This window comes from Ascaphus truei, chromosome 7 (assembly GCF_040206685.1).
Source record: "Ascaphus truei isolate aAscTru1 chromosome 7, aAscTru1.hap1, whole genome shotgun sequence".
Taxonomy (NCBI): Eukaryota; Metazoa; Chordata; class Amphibia; order Anura; family Ascaphidae; genus Ascaphus; species Ascaphus truei.
In genome coordinates this window covers 5,004,413-5,024,524 of record NC_134489.1, presented here as the reverse complement: position 1 = coordinate 5,024,524, position 20,112 = coordinate 5,004,413, and the positions used below count along the sequence as shown (strand labels likewise).

General features: G+C 44.5%; 1 protein-coding gene across 2 annotated transcripts; it reads right to left on the bottom strand.

Moving 5' to 3' along the window:
* Positions 1–1,179: 1,179 nt before the first annotated feature.
* B9D2 (B9 domain containing 2) lies at positions 1,180–12,925 on the bottom strand. Of its 2 annotated transcripts, none has more exons than XM_075606895.1 (4): positions 12,785–12,925; positions 12,325–12,414; positions 7,246–7,371; positions 1,180–2,486 (listed from the first exon to the last, which is right to left on the bottom strand). In XM_075606895.1, exons 2-4 carry the CDS (start codon positions 12,410–12,412, stop codon positions 2,173–2,175), a joined length of 528 nt encoding a protein of 175 aa, XP_075463010.1. In that variant the 5' UTR covers positions 12,413–12,414; positions 12,785–12,925; the 3' UTR covers positions 1,180–2,172. The 2 variants fall into 2 exon arrangements, with proteins under 2 accessions (XP_075463010.1, XP_075463012.1); XM_075606897.1 differs by having other exon boundaries at positions 12,773–12,918.
* Between the last annotated feature and the right edge of the window lie 7,187 nt (positions 12,926–20,112).

Genomic DNA, 20,112 nt, shown 5'->3' with positions numbered 1-20,112 from the left:
ACCAACAACAAAAAATACAGCCCTATCCTACGCAAATATCTTCATGTACACTACTGAAAAATCTTTATTTCTTAATCACCCAGAATACATATCATCGGGGTTGTTACATCGATGATACATTATTCATCTGGCGTGGGAGTATGTCACATGTAAAGGACATGATGGTGGCAGCCAGCTGCACACAAACCACAATTAAAATGGACATTGGTGTGTGATTTGCAAGAAAATTATTTTGGGAGATATCCTGTTGAAAAATAATGGTAACATTATTACAGACTCCAAAATCAACAGATAAAACTATGTTACTGGCAGACCGCTTCTACCCTAAGAATACTACTAAGATATTACCATATAACCAACTTCTAGAAATTCAGGCACGGATTAACTGTTTGATTACGAATGAATGTTACAGGATTAAGAAATCGCAGGCGAAGAGATTCAATACTTCTGGAACCATTTCTGGATATGCATGTTCAATGAGTTATAGTACAATGGGTGTTGTACTGTATGTTGGTTATATATGTAGTTTCTTTATGGTACAATGAATGGTATATTTGCTGCTGAGCCATGTAATATTCTGTTTATGTATGTAAATAGGTTATGACCTGACGGTAGCTCTTGAGGATGTGAGTCGGCTACCCCTGTGCTACACATTTATGATTTGAGAATACAAAGTGGTGCAAAAAAAAAGAAAAAAAAAAAAGGGGGCTGGGCTATCGTGTGTAAAAGTATTGATTGCACATTTTGTCAGCCTGTTCTTGCTGCTACACTCAGAAAGAGGCTGGAGACCCTTGCCTTGAGACGTTGTGCTGCTCTCCATGTTGACCTGCAATCAACACAACATTATGCACACTTAACGTGTTTATTGTGTGTGCGTGCGCATTGGAGAATCTCCTTCCTCCAAAATTAAACTATATCTAAAAACGACAAATATTCTAGCTTTACATTAAAAAAAAGTGTTATAAAATTATTAGAAGTGGGGTTAGATATTGAGTGGGGAAAAGCGTTTTATAATTTGTACATGGTGTTTCATGTTGGTCCCTAACAAAAAGGCGCCAGAACTCCGTTACCCCACAAAAACAGGCCTGGAACAAACCAGTTCATTATGGAGATCAGCTTTCGTTTGGTGGCACTTTAAACCCAGCTGGTTCAATATTCAAAAGCAAATAAACACTCATATTAATCTTACGCGTCTCAAAAATACAATTTATCATCAACACAGCATAATCAGACAAGGAATGTCAAAATACAATTTAAAAAACAAAACAATGGCATCTAGGTGTAAACATACAGTAGGTTTAACATCTGGGTAGCAGGCTAATGTGACTCAGGAGGCGTTACGATACATCCCTGGTAAGAATTAACTGGAAGGATGAACTAAAATGGTATCAGAATAGATCCATAAAACAGTGAAGAAATAAGCAAGACGCAATTATGTAATACATACTATACATGTAACAACTGCAGTGTGTATAAAACTATGAACTGCATAGAAAGCCTGCGCAGCTGCTACTCAGGACGGTGGTATCCGTTGATAACCCGTAGGGGCACATTTATCAAGTGCTTGTAAGGGTTATCACACCCCTTTTCGGCACGTGATAAATGGGCTCTTCTATTGCTCTGAAACATACATTACAACATAACATGGTCAGTGGTACCGCTTAAGCTATGCCCAGGAATGGAATGCTCAGGATACAGTGAGCGATGTTCTTAACCGTACGCTGCTGTCGGAGGAGGAGAATTAAACTCAATCGGCAGCGAAAGGGTTAAGGTTATAATGTAAACGGCCTCCTATTCTTTTAAAAAGGGGAGAGGGTGAGGGCTTTGTATCGTGTTTGGTTGTCTCCGATCTAACAAATGTGTGAAATATTCGAGTTATAAAATGCTCAGAACCACGCATTTGAATGAATGAGATTTGAGACATTTTGGATCAGGAAAATGTAAATTGGAAGAGTGAGAGCGCCGATGCAAGAACTGAGTGCGAGTTACGGTAGATAAGCGAGTAGGACACGCACTCCTTGCACAAGAGGTAGGTGCCACTACCCCCAAGATCTTAGCAATGAGGATTGCATAATGTCTGCTGAGTGCTGCATCACCTTTTCTTGCATGTGGGCTGTATAAGAGGTCCCATGCTGTTCCTGTGATGATGCCAGTGATGCCGACACTCCGTTACTAGCACTCCACCCCATAGCGTTCAAAGTTCCTCAGTATAACGGTGAGCTGTAGGTGTACTTGGCCCATGGCTACAGTCTGCAGTCTGTAGCGGTCCGCTCCCCCATATATTAGACTGGGAGACTTGAGCTGGGGGCCACCCCCCACAAACATCTGTGACAGCTGTTCCTGCCACGTGCCTATGGGGCGCCAGGTTGGGCTCTGCAGGTTGTGGGTGCCGGGGCTGCTGGGGACGTGCAGGAAGCTGTAGCCATAGAGTTCATTGCGACCGAAGGTGTCCTGATGCCAGACTTGGAGATGCAGCTTCGGCCAGCCTGGGGGGGGGAGGATATGGAGAGTCAGTGAGCTAATAGGACTGTCCCTACCACTGCAGGGTGACACAGTGACAGAAAGAAGCTATAGGACATAGTCCGTGCCATGACACAGACGGAAGGGAGTCATGGACCATGGTGTCTCTTCCTCCCAAGGCAGGATGGCACAGAGAGAAGGGAGCTATGACCCATGGAGTATATTCCGCCCACCCAGTGGGTGACAGTGACACAGACAGAAGGGAGCTGCAGTATAACACACAAAGTCTTTCCCTCCCACTCCATGACAGTGAAAAGCTGCCTATGGGACATGGAATCTGTCTCTCCCACCACACAGTAAAACAGGTAACTTCTGTCTGTGTCACTATGTCTCATGGAGTCGGTCCCTCCCACTCCATGACAGTGAAAAGCTGCCTATGGGATATGGAATCTGTCTTTCCCACCACACAGTAAAACAGGTAACTTCTGTCTGTGTCACTATGTCTCATGGAGTCTGTCCCTCCCACTACAGGGTGACAAAGAAGGGAAATAAAGTTTGTCTTTTTACACAGACAGAAGGGAAATAAAGCCGTTTGACCAAACTCGCATAATTTTTGATAGTCATAGTAACAGATTCGCTTGCGGTCTCAATGTTTTTAGTTTTCTCTGCCTTTAGCCTCTCTGTACCTTACTGCTGTAGTGTGTGTGGCAGAGAGAGGGAGATAAGAGCATCTCTGTTCAGCCAAGTGCTGCTTTGTACAGCTGAATCAATGCAGCGAGATAAGCATCTGTTGGAAGTACAGAGCGAGTCTGGAGAGGGATTCATCTGTGCTAAACATGCATGATAAGAACAGCGTTTGTGTGTGAACTTTATGCCTTACCCTCTAAAGCAGATTGGTCAAAACTTAGAATATAAAGCAACAGCACTAATAACACACACTGCTTACAATTTCACATAAATATCTTTCATATATTTCCCTCACTTGGAGGCACAAACTTATAGTAGGTATCTGGGTATAGGGTGAGTATAGATGAATAATTGGTTCCATGCATAGGTCTCTTATTCATGTCTACAGAGCCTTCCAAATCTCACAGGTCCCTTAGTCATGGTTGCACATGTAAACGTGAGATTTGGCAAGCTCTGTACACATTAAGAATAGACATGTGAGGGTTGGAAAGGTATATATGCATGTACAGTATATAGCATTACATCCATTTGTTATGATGATCCACTAAAATATCAGCTTGTTCCAAATCTACACTTCTATGGGACCAACACAGTAACCTGAGCTTTGCACTAAATCACGCCAAGAAGAACATGTACTATACAGTATGTGTTGTAATACTTGGGTACTGTTAATCTGTGTTCTTCTATACCCCTGTAAATAACCATGCACCAAAGTACAATGATACATGGAGGGACGGACTCTCATTTGTATGCATGCAGCGCTTCAGAGCAGTAATACACGTGACAATCATATAAATAATACAAATAACACAATGGGAAGTGCTTCAGACATAAAAGTAACATTTAGGAAAAGGCGTTCTGGTAAGTGCGTCTGCAAGGGGCCAAGGTTAATGTATGAAGTGTATAGTATCAGCCATGGAGCTACTCATGTGCTTCCTTAAGCAGGTGTGTTTTAAGAAGGGTCTTAAAAGGTGGATAGAGAGGGTGCTAGTTGGATATTGAGGGGAAGGGCATTCCAGAGGTGTGGGGCAGTCAGTGGAAAAGGTTTAATGCGGGAGGGGGCTTTATATACAAAAGGGGTAGAGAGAAGACATCCTTGAGCAGAACGCAAGAGTTGGGATGGTGTATAACGAGAAATTAGGGCTGAGATGTAAGGATGAAAAGTAAATTTATGTGTCATCAGCATAGGAGGTGATATTTGAAACCAAGAGATGTGATTAGGTCACCTAGAGAAAGTGTGTAAGAAGAATAGAGAAGGGGTCCCAGGACAGAGCCCTGGGGTACCCCCACAGAGAGATCGATAGATAAGGAGGAGGTGTTGGCAAAAGAGACATTGAAAGTACGATGGGAGAGGTAGGATGAGATCCAGGATAGAGCTTTGTTCCGAATACCAAGAGTATGGAGAATGTGAAGGAGAAGAGGGTGGTCCACGGTGTCAAATGCTGCAGATTTCAAATCCTAATGTCAGCTTCATATGACACTGGCCAAATTCCTATATCTCTCTGCAATTCAGCAAAAGAATGGATTGTAAGCTCTATGGTTTCTATGTTCTGCAATGTGTACACTGCATTCAAAGCCCTGAAACATACCCAGAACAATAGGAGATGGTTTACGATGTGTGAGGTTATACTTGGCAATGCTATACATGGCTGTATTTGCCTTTGCCGAGATGCAGAACAGGGGATGTTGCTTGGAATTCCTTTCACGGACAAACACCGGGCTAAAGAAAAAAAAGCCAATAACATCTCATATGCAGTCCAGCGATTTGCTGCTTGCGACCGCTCCTCGTCAATGAGTGGCAATGACTTCAGGCTGCGGGGAGGTGTCGGCTCAGCGGAGCGGAGTTAATGCTCCTGCCTAATCGGGGTGTAATATTAGAAAAGTCACAAACACGGGGAGGAGAGAGAGAGTGAAACGTGCCGGACAGAAGCTGCAGGGCAGGTGCCAAAGGAGGAGTGCACTATGTGCCCTGCAGCCACCAAATACAGCATCTTGTTGCTGAAATTAGGCTGAGGCTTAACCATTTGACTGCTGTAAAGATCAGCAAATACCCCTTATGTTACTAAAGGCGTTAATCCCAGAAGCAATGTAAAGCCAGCAACGCATTAAAGCAGCATCCTGACTATATGTGGTGACCCTGATCCTTTTTTGCCTCTAAAAGACAACAGGGAGCTCTTCTTTTTGGACACCACTGTGGGGTAGAAGGCAGAGCGTCCATCACTTAAAAGCAAATGGCAGACCTGGTAAGGGTATGTGTGCTAGTGGCTATTATTGCAATGCAAATTACAGCATAGCGTCTCAGCATCGGCAGTCTGGGCTCGCTTGATAAGAGTCTGATGCTGGGACTTTAAGGTCTTATAGCTGTGTGTGTCACATTTAGTGGGTAAATAAAGGAACGATTTAGTAAAGTTAACTGTACAACCTGGATTAACTCCTTCCAAGCTGGAGAGACCATCAACAAATTGCATTATTACTATAGAATTGTAACACACTGCGGTCCCTCTTGCAGCAAAAGGGGTAAAAAGGTGCCGTCGACACATTGCAGAAAAAATAAGAATGATTCAAATAAGTAATCATGCATACAGAGCATTGCCACCCTCCCAGGTCTTTTCTTCAATGGTACAGAGCTTCCCACACCTCACAGATCCCTTCTTCACGTGTAGAGCTTCCCACACCTCACAGATCCCTTCTTCACGTGTAGAGCTTCCCACACCTCACAGATCCCTTCTTCACGTGTAGAGCTTCCCACACCTCACAGATCCCTTCTTCACGTGTAGAGCTTCCCACACCTCACAGATCCCTTCTTCACGTGTAGAGCTTCCCACACCTCACAGATCCCTTCTTCATGTGTAGAGCTTCCCACACCTCACAGATCCCTTCTTCATGTGTAGAGCTTCCCACACCTCACAGATCCCTTCTTCATGTGTAGAGCTTCCCACACCTCACAGATCCCTTCTTCATGTGTAGAGCTTCCCACACCTCACAGATCCCTTCTTCACGTGTAGAGCTTCCCACACCTCACAGATCCCTTCTTCACGTGTAGAGCTTCCCACACCTCACAGATCCCTTCTTCATGTGTAGAGCTTCCCACACCTCACAGATCCCTTCTTCACGTGTAGAGCTTCCCACACCTCACAGATCCCTTCTTCATGTGTAGAGCTTCCCACACCTCACAGATCCCTTCTTCATGTGTAGAGCTTCCCACACCTCACAGATCCCTTCTTCATGTGTAGAGCTTCCCACACCTCACAGATCCCTTCTTCATGTGTAGAGCTTCCCACACCTCACAGATCCCTTCTTCACGTGTAGAGCTTCCCACATCTCACAGATCCCTTCTTCACGTGTAGAGCTTCCCACACCTCACAGATCCCTTCTTCACGTGTAGAGCTTCCCACACCTCACAGATCCCTTCTTCATGTGTAGAGCTTTCCACACCTCACAGATCCCTTCTTCATGTGTAGAGCTTCCCACACCTCACAGATCCCTTCTTCATGTGTAGAGCTTCCCACACCTCACAGATCCCTTCTTCACGTGTAGAGCTTCCCACACCTCACAGATCCCTTCTTCATGTGTAGAGCTTCCCACACCTCACAGATCCCTTCTTCATGTGTAGAGCTTCCCACACCTCACAGATCCCTTCTTCATGTGTAGAGCTTCCCACACCTCACAGATCCCTTCTTCATGTGTAGAGCTTCCCACACCTCACAGATCCCTTCTTCATGTGTAGAGCTTTCCACACCTCACAGATCCCTTCTTCATGTGTAGAGCTTCCCACACCTCACAGATCCCTTCTTCATGTGTAGAGCTTCCCACACCTCACAGATCCCTTCTTCATGTGTAGAGCTTCCCACACCTCACAGATCCCTTCTTCATGTGTAGAGCTTTCCAAACCTCACAGGTCTGTTTTTCATATGTAGTCATGTCGGTGCATTAAAAAAAAGTGATCATAACCTAACACAGATATACACTTCTCCAGGGCCAATACGGCTATTTGAACTATGCTTCATGTAGACAAGGAAATGATTGCATGTTACACACCCCACCGTGGCATGTTACATACACACATACACACATACACACATACACACAAACACTCACCTTGTAGTCCTTTGGTAGCAAAGTGTATATCGATGGGGTGGGACCAGAATGCCATGTCTTCGTTTTGGGGATTATCGACCTGTGTCTGCCCTTCTACAATCCCAGACAGCAACTTCCAGGCCCCTCCTAAGGACACAACATGTATATACGTGAAGATTGACGCTCATACACGTGTATGGACTCACAAGCTGTATATCAACATATAGATAGATGGGAACTTCAATAAATCATTCCATCATTGTATAATGCAGAGTTAAGGGGGGACATATACATGGGACCTAGCGGTCAGTCAGCACGACTACCGCAGATATGGTTTACCCTGCTTACCCCCCTTAATATATACACTTCCCTAAATAGGGACCAAGGTAACAATAAATGAGGGCTAATGCCCATTACCTTTCCATTAAGTGTATAGGAATACGTCATCCATCCAGGTGAAGTTCCACTGCGTGCAGTCCTGATAGAAGGAACCAGAATGTAGAGAAGCAAGGAGCACAGCTGGGTTGAAAATCTGCAGGAAGGTTCCTGTAGAAAAAATGAATGAAGGGCACAACTCCGTTCTAAAACTGAGGGTGGTTTATTTAATAAGTGCACAGGGACAGAAACACAGCCCACACACCGACATGTTTCGTCCCACGGGACTTTATCAAGGTGTATCACATAACACAACCTCCTTACCTTTAATAGCCCCAGTTCGCGCCAAAATCGCCCGATTGGGTACACTGCGCATGCGCGCCAGTGACGCGTCGCATCTCCGTGACACCGCCCCCCCTCTGGCACAAGTCCTGGAGAGTAGAGACCACGTCACTGAGATGCGTCCGTTTCCACCGTGGAACGCATGCCAGCTGGGCTCCCATCGGATAGAGGCGGAAGGGGGTTAACAAATACATTTTTTTTACATTTTTTTACACAACAACTTTATTAGTTAAAAAAAGAAGACAAACACATTTAGCCCAGAGCTGAACATTGCAAAACCCGCAATGATAGTTCAGCATAGGGGTACAATAAAAAAGAGAGAAGTGCTCACATTTGATAACCTATGATAAATAAAGAAAAAAAGAAGAGGATGTTTTAGCAATCCAAGAACTATAGTTGGACTTTAATCATGTTGAATGGGACTATATTATAATCTTAGTATATAAGTAGTATAAGTATACCTACAAAGAGTACCATAATATGATAACTATAATACTATCAAGCCATATCTAATCAATAAACTTGAATTGTACTTTTGAAGTCCAAATATAGACTGATTTTATGTGATTGACTGTGTAAGGTAATTTTATATGGAAGAAAAAACTTTTTTATTTTATTATCAATTAAAAGAATATATTTTTTATGCATATTTATTTTCTCTTATTCATAACCCATATAAAGATGGTACAGAAGGACATGGAACATGGATTCCCCCATCAAGACATATGTTAATATTTAAACAAATGATCGATGTATATTAGCATCATAAAGAACCCTCCTCCACTATAAAAAGTGGGAGAGGTCCCAATCAATATTCATGCCGTGAGGCATCCTGGTTCTTAATGTGAAGATCCAGAATGCCTCACGTTGGTCAAGCTTCTTGACTCTGTCACCCCCTCTGGGTGACAGCTGAATGGACTCAATACCTTGAAATTTAAAGTTTTTTAATCCACCTTTGCTGCAGTTGGTGAAATGTTTGGGGACAGGGTGGTCCAGGTTCCCTTTAGAGATCAATCGGATATGCTCCATAATTCGCACTTTGAGGTTCCTAATGGTTCTTCCAACATATTGGCCACCGCACCCGCAAGTGATGAGGTAGACAATATATGTGGAGTTGCAGTTGATAAATGATCTAGTGGCATGAGATTTTCCAGTTTGACTGGATACACATTTGTTTGATTTATTAATGTATCCACAAATTTTGCATTTCCCACAGGGGAAAGAACCATTAGGAACTGTATTGCAATGTACCTTTTTTGTTTGATGGGGTTCACTATCTCCAAACACGTGGTACAGCCATGGGAACAAGCTTCGCTCCCAGTTACGCCAACCTCTTTATGGGGTGGTGGGAGTCTGTCCACGTGTTTGGAGATGGGAACAAATTCAGGGAGCACATTTTCTTTTACAAACGTTTCATCGATGATCTTAAATTTCAAGGTATTGAGTCCATTCAGCTGTCACCCAGAGGGGGTGACAGAGTCAAGAAGCTTGACCAACGTGAGGCATTCTGGATCTTCACATTAAGAACCAGGATGCCTCACGGCATGAATATTGATTGGGACCTCTCCCACTTTTTATAGTGGAGGAGGGTTCTTTATGATGCTAATATACATCGATCATTTGTTTAAATATTAACATATGTCTTGATGGGGGAATCCATGTTCCATGTCCTTCTGTACCATCTTTATATGGGTTATGAATAAGAGAAAATAAATATGCATAAAAAATATATTCTTTTAATTGATAATAAAATAAAAAAGTTTTTTCTTCCATATAAAATTACCTTACACAGTCAATCACATAAAATCAGTCTATATTTGGACTTCAAAAGTACAATTCAAGTTTATTGATTAGATATGGCTTGATAGTATTATAGTTATCATATTATGGTACTCTTTGTAGGTATACTTATACTACTTATATACTAAGATTATAATATAGTCCCATTCAACATGATTAAAGTCCAACTATAGTTCTTGGATTGCTAAAACATCCTCTTCTTTTTTTCTTTATTTATCATAGGTTATCAAATGTGAGCACTTCTCTCTTTTTTATTGTACCCCTATGCTGAACTATCATTGCGGGTTTTGCAATGTTCAGCTCTGGGCTAAATGTGTTTGTCTTCTTTTTTTAACTAATAAAGTTGTTGTGTAAAAAAATGTAAAAAAAATGTATTTGTTAACCCCCTTCCGCCTCTATCCGATGGGAGCCCAGCTGGCATGCGTTCCACGGTGGAAACGGACGCATCTCAGTGACGTGGTCTCTACTCTCCAGGACTTGTGCCAGAGGGGGGGCGGTGTCACGGAGATGCGACGCGTCACTGGCGCGCATGCGCAGTGTACCCAATCGGGCGATTTTGGCGCGAACTGGGGCTATTAAAGGTAAGGAGGTTGTGTTATGTGATACACCTTGATAAAGTCCCGTGGGACGAAACATGTCGGTGTGTGGGCTGTGTTTCTGTCCCTGTGCACTTATTAAATAAACCACCCTCAGTTTTAGAACGGAGTTGTGCCCTTCATTCATTTTTTCTACAGGAACCTTCCTGCAGATTTTCAACCCAGCTGTGCTCCTTGCTTCTCTCCCTCCTAAGGACACAACTGGGTTATCGGCGGGCCCCGTTCAGGTTATCTGAGCCCAATTTTGTGTTCTATTCTGCTCTCCTATTAATACAATTAATATTTTGAATATTTTGAAATCATGGTGCAATAGAGGTAAAATACATATATTAACAAATTGATCCAAAAGATCAAAAAAGACCCTCCAAAGATTGACGCACGTTTCACGAGATCAACTCGCTTCTTCAGGTGGGGACGAGTCTGGCATTCGGAACCTACATGGGGGATATTTATACTCCCTTAGTTAGGGGGTGACTTAGTTCTTCCTATTGAAATGAGTTATACCTCTCAAATACTATGTATTACGGGTATTACCGATCGGATACAATGTATTGCATTGAATTAATGGAAAATTGAAAGACAGTGATCATATGACAACTGCTATTAATAGGAGGTAGTGATGAAAATTTCTTAAGCGGAACGGATAAGATTAAAATCAAAGATGGTAATCAAACAGGGGTAGTAATGAAAATCATATAGGAATACCAACTGAGGGTTTCATTATATTCATAAAAACTAAATATTATAGTGTAAAAGTGTGATTAAACGTATGATCTGCCCTCTATTGATCAATACAGTTCTTTATTATTAATTGTCAGATATATACTTTATAATAATTAATAAAATGAAACATAAAAAAAAAAAATAATAAGTGTGAGGTGATATAATATATTCACTATTAAACAACCATATTGTGTATTGGTGTAGGAATGTGGCTAATAAACTAGGTGATCTGCCCTCTAATGGTCAATACAGATAATTACTGATATTAAACTATATACCGAACCCCCAATCTAACCCCTTGTGCTTAGTGGTTGTTATAAGTAGGATGAATAAATGAAGCCCTCATTTAAACCCTGGGGAGCAAGTGTTTGTAACTGGAAAATCCAACGGCACTCCCTTTATAAAAGTCTTTTATTCCAATTACCTCTCCTGGGGCCCAAAGTGACATGTTCTATACCGGCAAACTTCAGTGTGTTACTATTCCCATTATGGGTGTGCAATACATGTGTTGCAACCGGAGTCTCTCTGGAGTTCTTATATCTCCCAGATGTTCTAGTATTCTAGTTTTAAGTTGTTTTTGTGTTTTTCCCACATAGGCTTTTCTACAGCTACATGTAATTAGATAAATTACTCCTGTTTGACAATAAATGAAGCTTTTTATCTTATATGTTACTGTCTTAGTTATGTTTGTAAATGTTTTTGTCACTCGCATGGCCTTGCATCGTGAACATGGAAAAGATCCAGTGGGCTTGTCTCCTAGCCAAGTTCTTGGCTGATCAATTTCAAAATGACTATGTACTAACTTATCGCCAATGTTCTTGGCTCTTCTATATCCCGTAAAGGGATAATCTCCCAGGACTTGTTTTAGATCACTGTCTTCCAATAGTATATGCCAATATTTTTGGAGGGTCTTTTTTGATCTCTTGAATCAATTTGTCAATATCTGAGCCCAACCCACAATTATGTTACTTATAAAAACGAAATTTTCTCTGCCTTTGTAGACTTCACTGTGAAATCTTCCTGCAGTTTGGAGGCTTGAGAAAATATTGAGTTTACAATTAGTTTTTGCTAGTTTTTTCTCTTAAAATGGGATGCTCTGTTAACTGCTTTCTAATTTATTAATCCCTGCAATTTTTGAGCAACATGGAGCAGTTTATATGGAGCAATAGGAGTTATAGGAATTGGTTACATGAAGCAATAGGGAGATGTTGCATGGCGTTGGTGCGGGGGATTGAGAGTCACCTCCACCCTGTGCAAAACCCACCTGTGTGTACTCCCCACTTGCAGAAGAGATTATGCTGGGGGAAGCCGCTAGCACCGATGATCTGCCCGATGATGTGAACCTCAGTCATCCCTGAAATAAGAGAATAAGGGGGTGAGGTGGGCACTGAGCCTTGATATCTGCAGACACTGCCTAGGCACAGGTGTCATGTGCTTTAGCTCCAACTCCATGCAAGTGAGTGCAACCTGTAGACCTCCACTATTTTCACCACTTTCATGCTGCAGAGAATTGCTTTAACTTACCCAATTCCTTATATCCCTGCAAAGAATTAACCCCCCCTCCCATATACCTCTGCAGAGCATTACCCCTGCCCCATATACCTCTGCACAGCATTACCCCTGCCCCATATACCTCTGCACAGCATTACCCCTGCCACAATATACTTCTGCAGAGCATTATCCCACTTCCCCATATACTGTACTGTACATACATTCCCTGTTACCTGCAGGTTTGGAGACCCTGTAACTCTTGGATCTTGCTCCCAAAAAAGGCCTACTCCACAGATCCCTCTTCTGTTTCCCCAGCAAGGCTCACTTCCGGGTGACGCCTCCCGCTGCTAGGCAACGGCAAACCCGAGTCAGGGACATGACGAAAAGTCAGGGCAGGGTGAGCTGAAGCTAGAAAGGACATGATGTTTAAGGGCAGTTCCGGGAGCCGTGGCTACCTCCTTCCCTTAACCCGCCTCTCAACCCTACCCCCTTCAGCTCTGCGTGGTTTAATATAATATATTAAGCTTCTGAATGAATATATCTTTTATATTAATATTCTATTATACTATCCGGTAATTTAAGTAATACGTATTTTTGTTTAACCAAAGATAGTAATACTTCACTAAAGGTGTTAAATATATTGTTTAATTGGATATTTCATTGCAAGCCTCCTATCACTGTATACACGGCGCAGGCACAATGCAAGGCAGACACACACACACACACACACACACACACACACACACACACACACACACACACACACACACACACACACACACACACACACACACACACACACACACACACACACACACACACACACACACACACACACACACACACACACACACACACACACACTCTCTCTATACAGGTAGAGTGCAGACAGTGGTAGTGCCAGCCGCACCCTCACACACTGCTACACAATGACAATATATACACAGCACAGGTAGAGTGCAGACAGTGGTAGTGCCAGCCGCACCCTCACACACTGCTACACAATGACAATATATACACAGCACAGGTAGAGTGCAGACAGTGGTAGTGCCAGCCGCACCCTCACACACTGCTACACAATGACAATATATACACAGCACAGGTAGAGTGCAGACAGTGGTAGTGCCAGCCGCACCCTCACACACTGCTACACAATGACAATATATACACAGCACAGGTAGAGTGCAGACAGTGGTAGTGCCAGCCGCACCCTCACACACTGCTACACAATGACAATATATACACAGCACAGGTAGAGTGCAGACAGTGGTAGTGCCAGCCGCACCCTCACACACTTTGCTTTAGCAAACTTATCATTTATACAAAGAGCCTTGTAGTGCAGCCAACCAAAAGAACGAACCCTAAATGAACACAGAAAAGTGTGTCCTGCATTGTCTCTGATAATACCAGCCTGTACGCCCCCTCCTTTCTCTATTACTGCCCTCCTGTGTGTATCAAAAGCACGGTGCAGCAAAGCAGATTTAACATGTAGGACAGTTTTATTTTCAAAGCACTTTTCTGACTGCTCCCAGCGGCCGTGTCCCACTTCACGTGGCTGTCACCTTGAAAGCGTGGTAATTTCAGCACGATGTACCCTTGCCAGCCTAGTATTGTAATCATTTCCCTTGGTAATCCTTATGTACTGTACCAAAAAAAGCAAACATTTCTCAGGGTCTCCCTCTGAGTGATCTCACCGTCAGATAGTCTCTATCTTGAGTGAGGTAGGTCTGGTCCCAGACCACACTTGTCAGGGCGCGCAGCACTGCAGCTGTGTCCCTGAACTTACACACTAATAAAGGGTGAACGGGCCTTCCCTGCAGCAGCCACAATCTACAATATGACTCCGGGCCTATGGCGGTAACCTGGCCTAGTGCCAGGGGCTACTGCTCCCTGCACACACCCTTCCCTAACCTGCTCCCAGCTCTGACTGATTTGTCCATCCCCAGCGCGCCAAAATGTATCTCTGCAGGGGAAGCTCTGCCACACGATTCTCTGCTGTGGGTCAGGTGGTTGGCATGCCCCTATGCATCCTGGGGCTTATATTCCTTGGCAGACCTCTTTTCTATTGGGGCCGCGTGTGCGATCGCAACTGCGCATGTGGGACATTGTAATGGCCGCCACGAGCTCAATCCGCGCATGTGAGAACCTGTAATGGCTGCCGCTATGTGGGAACCTCAGACACCAGCGCCAACCCCAACATGGCCACCTTACCTTCTGGGGCTACACCCCGCACGCGCGAGCTCCCGCGCATGCGCGGATAAATACAAGATGGCGACGCCTGACTGCAGATGCCGCCGGGAGCCCCCGGCGACTCACTCACCCCCGCAGCTCCCTGGCACAGCCCGGGGATCCCCCCCGCTAAGCGCAGGTAAGGGGGGCCCAGGGGAACCCTGCTACATTAATATTACTAACATGTTTTATTGAGAAGAGAAGAAAATACCTGAAAACTTTACATCCTAATTTACAAAAAAAGAATTTGAATGTAACCCCTCGTTTTTATGCTTAGATTGACTTTCTGCTAGGGCGGGGGCCCAAGTCCTACGCCTGTTATGATCAATGCAATCCCACTTGCTGGGTGTGTGGCTGAAGGTCAGATAATAGGATACAACAATGGGCTTTGAATAACAAGAATGTATTTATCAAAACCCTATAAACACAGGTTTCAAACCAGACTTGTGATCCTCTAGGGCAGGGGTGAGCAAACTTTTTATGCCGAGCCCCCCTTTTCATCCATGAAATTTCTCAGGGCCCCCCCTGCCTGATGTAATCAAAATCACACGACGTCAGCGCACGTGTCCGCCACGCGTCTACAATCTCCTGCAGCCAAGTTCACAAATCGCAACCTCATTACATAGTTACATAGTTACATAGTAGATAAGGTTGAAAAAAGACGTACGTCCATCAAGTTCAAACTATGCTAAATTTAGACAACAGATACTTTATCCTATATCTATACTTACTTATTGATCCAGAGAAAGGCAAACAAACCCCATTAAGGGGTAAAATAAATTTGTTTCCTGTCTCCAAGAATTGGCAATCGGATTAATCCCTGGATCAACATCCTTCCCATGTTTACTTATTTGGTATATCCCTGTATACGTTTCCTTTCTAAAAAGATGTCCAACCTTTTGGGTAATGAATTCCACATTTTAACTGCCCCTACTGTAAAGAACCCTTTCCTTTGTTGCTGGTGAAATCTCCTTTCCTCCAACCTTAAGGGATGGCCCCGAGTCCTTTGTACTGCCCGTGTGATGAATAGTTCTTTTGAAAGCTCCTTGTATTGTCCCCGAATATATTTGTATATAGTTATCATATCCCCTCTTAGGCGCCTCTTTTCTAATGTAAATAAATCTAATTTAGCTAACCTGTCCTCATAAATTAGATTGTCCATCCCCTTTATTAATTTGGTGGCTTTTTTCTGAACTCTCTAGTTCCACAATGTATTTTGTTAGGATTGGTGCCCAAAATTGTAGTCCATATTCAAGGTGTGGTCTTACTAATGCCTCCCTTTTTTCCTTCTCCCATTTGCTTTCCCCAGTGTCATCCATTCCTACCTAAAACCTGTCGCTTTTTCCTCTGCAATATCACTAAGATACGTCCGTTCCTCTGTTGCTCGACTGCTAAAACTCTGACTCGGCCCTAATTCTCTCCCGTCTTGATTACTGTAACCTTCTGCTGTCCGGCCTTCCTGCCACTCACCTGTCTCCCCTACAATCTATCATAAATGCTGCTTCCAGAATCACTCTGCTCTTTCCTAAATCTGTCTCCGCGTCTCACCTCATGAAATCCCTCTCCTGGCTTCCGATCAAATCCCGCATCTCACACTCGATTCTCCTCTTCACTTTTAAAGCTTTACACTCTTCTGCCCCGCCTTACATCTCAGCCCTACTTTCTCGTTATACACCATCCCGACACTTGCGTTCTTCTCAAGGATGTCTTCTTTCTACCCCCTTTGTATCTAAAGCCCTCACCCACCTTAAACCTTTTTCACTGACTGCCCCGCACCTCTGGAATACCCTTCCCCTCAATACCCGACTAGCACCCACTCTATCCACCTTTAAGACCCACCTTAAGACACACTTGCTTAAACAAGCATATGAATAGCACTGTGGATAACACTGGACACATGATATAAAGCTTAGCCCCCTGCAGACGCACTTACCAGAACTCCCTTCTACTGTCTCTGTACGTTCTCCCTACCTACCAATTAGACTGTAAGCTCCTCGGAGCAGGGACTCCTCTTCCTTAGTGTTACTTTTATGTCTGAAGCACTTATTCCCATGATCTGTTATTTATACAGTATTATCTGTTATTTATTTGATTACCACGTGTATTACTACTGTGAAGCTCTATGTACATTAATGGCTCTATATAAATAAAGACATACAATACAATACCTACCAGTATAATGTATTATTTATTAATTCCCGTTTTAAATGTTGCCCAGGGATCAGGGATCCCCATAACCAAACTCAAGGGGGGTACTGATGGATCTCCCCTGCTGATCAATACTCCCAAGTGACCCCCCCCCTGACCCAAAGAATGACCCTCATCCTCCTCCCAATTCTGCCATCTCTGCCTGACCTTCATCCCTCCGTTTAGCTGGGGGAAAGGGGGTCGCTCTGTTGATCTCTTCCTGGTCCTGCTGGAGCTCCCTGGGGATAGGTGATCATGAGGCAGGGGCCTGCTCCGGCTCCTTCAGGTTCTGGAATGCTCTGCTACCAGTGGGTGTGCAGCTCATTGGTCTTAAAGGGAACCACCTCCTCCCCCACCGGAATTTCCCTCCCCTCTCCCCCAGCAGCAGCAGGCACAGAAAAGCGTGCAGCTGGAACATCAATCACTCCAAGGTGCCGGCCAGACCTGAAGTGCGTTTGATGTCACTGGGTCACGCTGGGGTGTGCTCCTCCCCTGGCCTCTTTGGAGCCATTTCTCTTCAGCCGCCGTACCTCCGCAGCCCCCGCGCATACCATGATGATGGCCACCAGCTAGGGTGACCAGACTTTCAAAAGTAAAACCCGGGACACATCATAAAAAGTATTTATAACACAAATTATATCACTTAAAAATAAATATTATGATATTTGTCTAATAGCGTCCCCATTTATGCTGTATTATTAATCTCTCTCCCCGCCACATCAGGACCTCTCTCCCCTCTTCCACAGTCTCACTCTCCTCTCCCCCAGTCCCTCCCTCCCCCAGTCCCTCTCTCTCCCTCCAGCGATTGTGTCTATTCCTCCCACCAGTGTCTGTCTCTTTCTCTCCCCCCAGTGTATGTCTCTCTCCCTCCTGCCCTCCAGCCAGTGTGTGTGTGTATCTCTCCCTTCTTCCAGTGTTTCTCTCAACTGCCCCCAGGGTGTCTCACCTTCCCCCAGGGTGTCTCCCCTTCCACCCAGTGTCTTTCTCGCCCCCTTCCCCCAATATGTCTCACCCCCATGTTGCATTTTCACCCCCTCCCACTTCTCCATGTCTGTCTTTCACCCACCTCCCACCTCTCCATGTCTCTTTCACCCCATTCCCCATGTCTCTCTTTGATCCCCATCCCCTCCCCATGTCTCTCTTTGACCCCCCTCCCACCTCTCCCTTTGACCCCCTCCCACCTCTCCCTTTGACCCCCTCCCACCTCTCCATGTCTCTTTTTGACCCCCCTCCCACCTCTCCATGTCTCTTTTTGACCCCCCCTCCCACCTCTCCATGCCTCTCTTTGACCCCCCTCCCACCTCTCCATGTCTTTGACCCCCCCTCCACCTCTCCATGTCTCTCTTTGACTCCCCTCTCCATGACACACACACACACACACACTCACCTTATCACGCTGCGTTCAGGCAAAGCCTGTGCTGCATGAGCTGTGCAGCACAGCGCCACCTAATGGCTGAAGGAGAAATTGCAGCTACCGACAGCTTTTCTCTCTGCTTCTGGCAAAATCGCCCCCGCTGCCTGCGCCCCCCCATAAGAATCTTGCACCCCCCCCAGGAGAGCGCGCCCCCCAGTTTGCGCACCGCTGAGGTCCAGTGGTTCTGTAATACATTTCTGCTGCTTGGGGTATAAACCCTTCAGAGCCACAGGGGTCAGCAACACCACATGATTACATTATATAGGGATTGTTTCCGTTGCTCGTCATTAGAAACCTGAACTGCCCCAGACAAGAGGATTTACATTGCAAATCTAACCCCAGTTATCACTTTAGAGATTTACAGACGAATTTAGCTGATATATGAGCAGACTCATAGAACCTGGGTTAGTTACAGACTCCGGGCAATTGCTAGAAGCCTCAATAACCCACTTATCAAGGTTTTGTTTAGCAGTTAAAAGACCAAAAAAGCTACAGCTATTCGGAAAGCCTCGATAAGTGGGCGGCGAAAGCATTCTATCGCCATTTTTTGCTCTCGCCCAAACTCCGCCAGGTGTGCATCGATAAACCCATTATCGGCAGTTTTTGAAAATCGTGCAATTCTAGTAGTCTCGATTAGGTTATCGAGGCTTTAGAATGACGATTTTATCCAAAATTCGTCTCGCTAGAAAAAGTTGGCGTGAAGCTAGTGAGAAGGCCGCGAGAGAGGGACAGAAAAAAAATGAATTTTTCCTGCATTGTATTGATGCTGGGGTCTTCGGAGACGATACACATGAATACCAAGAGCAGAGACCCCCGGCATCAATCCAATGCAATAAACATGCATTTACATGCATCTTCATTACCTTAGTGGCTAACCCCTAAGGCAATGATGGGGTTAACTACCAGTGCCATGTTTATTGTGGGTAGTGGGGGTGGGTGAAGGTGGTATTTGGCCAGTGGTGGGTGTTTAGGCCTTGCAGGAGGGGGGGGGTTGAGAGTGGAGTTAACCCCTTCATTACCTTAGTGGTTAATACCGCTAAGGTAATGAAGGGGTTAACCCCTCCTGCTTCCCACCCGGTAGGTATAAACACCCACCAAGGGCCAAATACCACCTTCACCCACCCCCACTAGCCACAATAAACATTCAAAAACACAACAACTTTACTACCCACGTCCTCTAACCCCAACAACCCCCCACCCCCAACACATACAGTACTGTAATGGGCAAAATTACTATTATCCAGATATGGATAATAGCTTATTTGCCCATTCTAAATCAAACATTAGCCAGCCAGCATAAAGTAAATAAAACTTCTACTTACCCCTGTAATGATGGAGGGTGTCCTCATCAGCATACTCCAGGTCCATGTCCTCCGTTGGCAGCAAGAGTACAAGAAGAAATACAATCTAATGGCCCCTAACCCTTTAATCACCTTAGCAGTTAATAACCGCTATAGTAATTATGTGGTTAACCAACCCTCCCCACTACCCACCCGGGAGGCCTATCCACCCACCCCGGGGCAACTATTCCCACCCTTTATCCATTGAATAGCACAGTGATACATCATACCCATATAATATGAGAACAAGTGGGAACAAGGAATCGAGCGCAAATACTGTAGTAAATAAATAAAGGAATTAAATAAATAAATGCAAAGAAAATAAATAAGTACTGTTCTGCAATGGGTGCTGCTTCTGAAGTGTATTCAGTCCAAGTCCACAGAGGTGATG

Coding starts and splice junctions, on each gene's coding strand:
- B9D2 (XM_075606895.1), bottom strand. CDS start 12,412: ATGACTGAGGTTCACATCATCGGGCAGATCATCGGTGCTAGCGGCTTC. Junction 7,372..12,324: donor CAAGTGGGGAGTACACACAG/GTGGGTTTTGCA, acceptor TTGTGTCCTTAG/GAGGGGCCTGGAAGTTGCTG. Junction 2,487..7,245: donor TGCTACCAAAGGACTACAAG/GTGAGTGTTTGT, acceptor TCCCCCCCCCAG/GCTGGCCGAAGCTGCATCTC.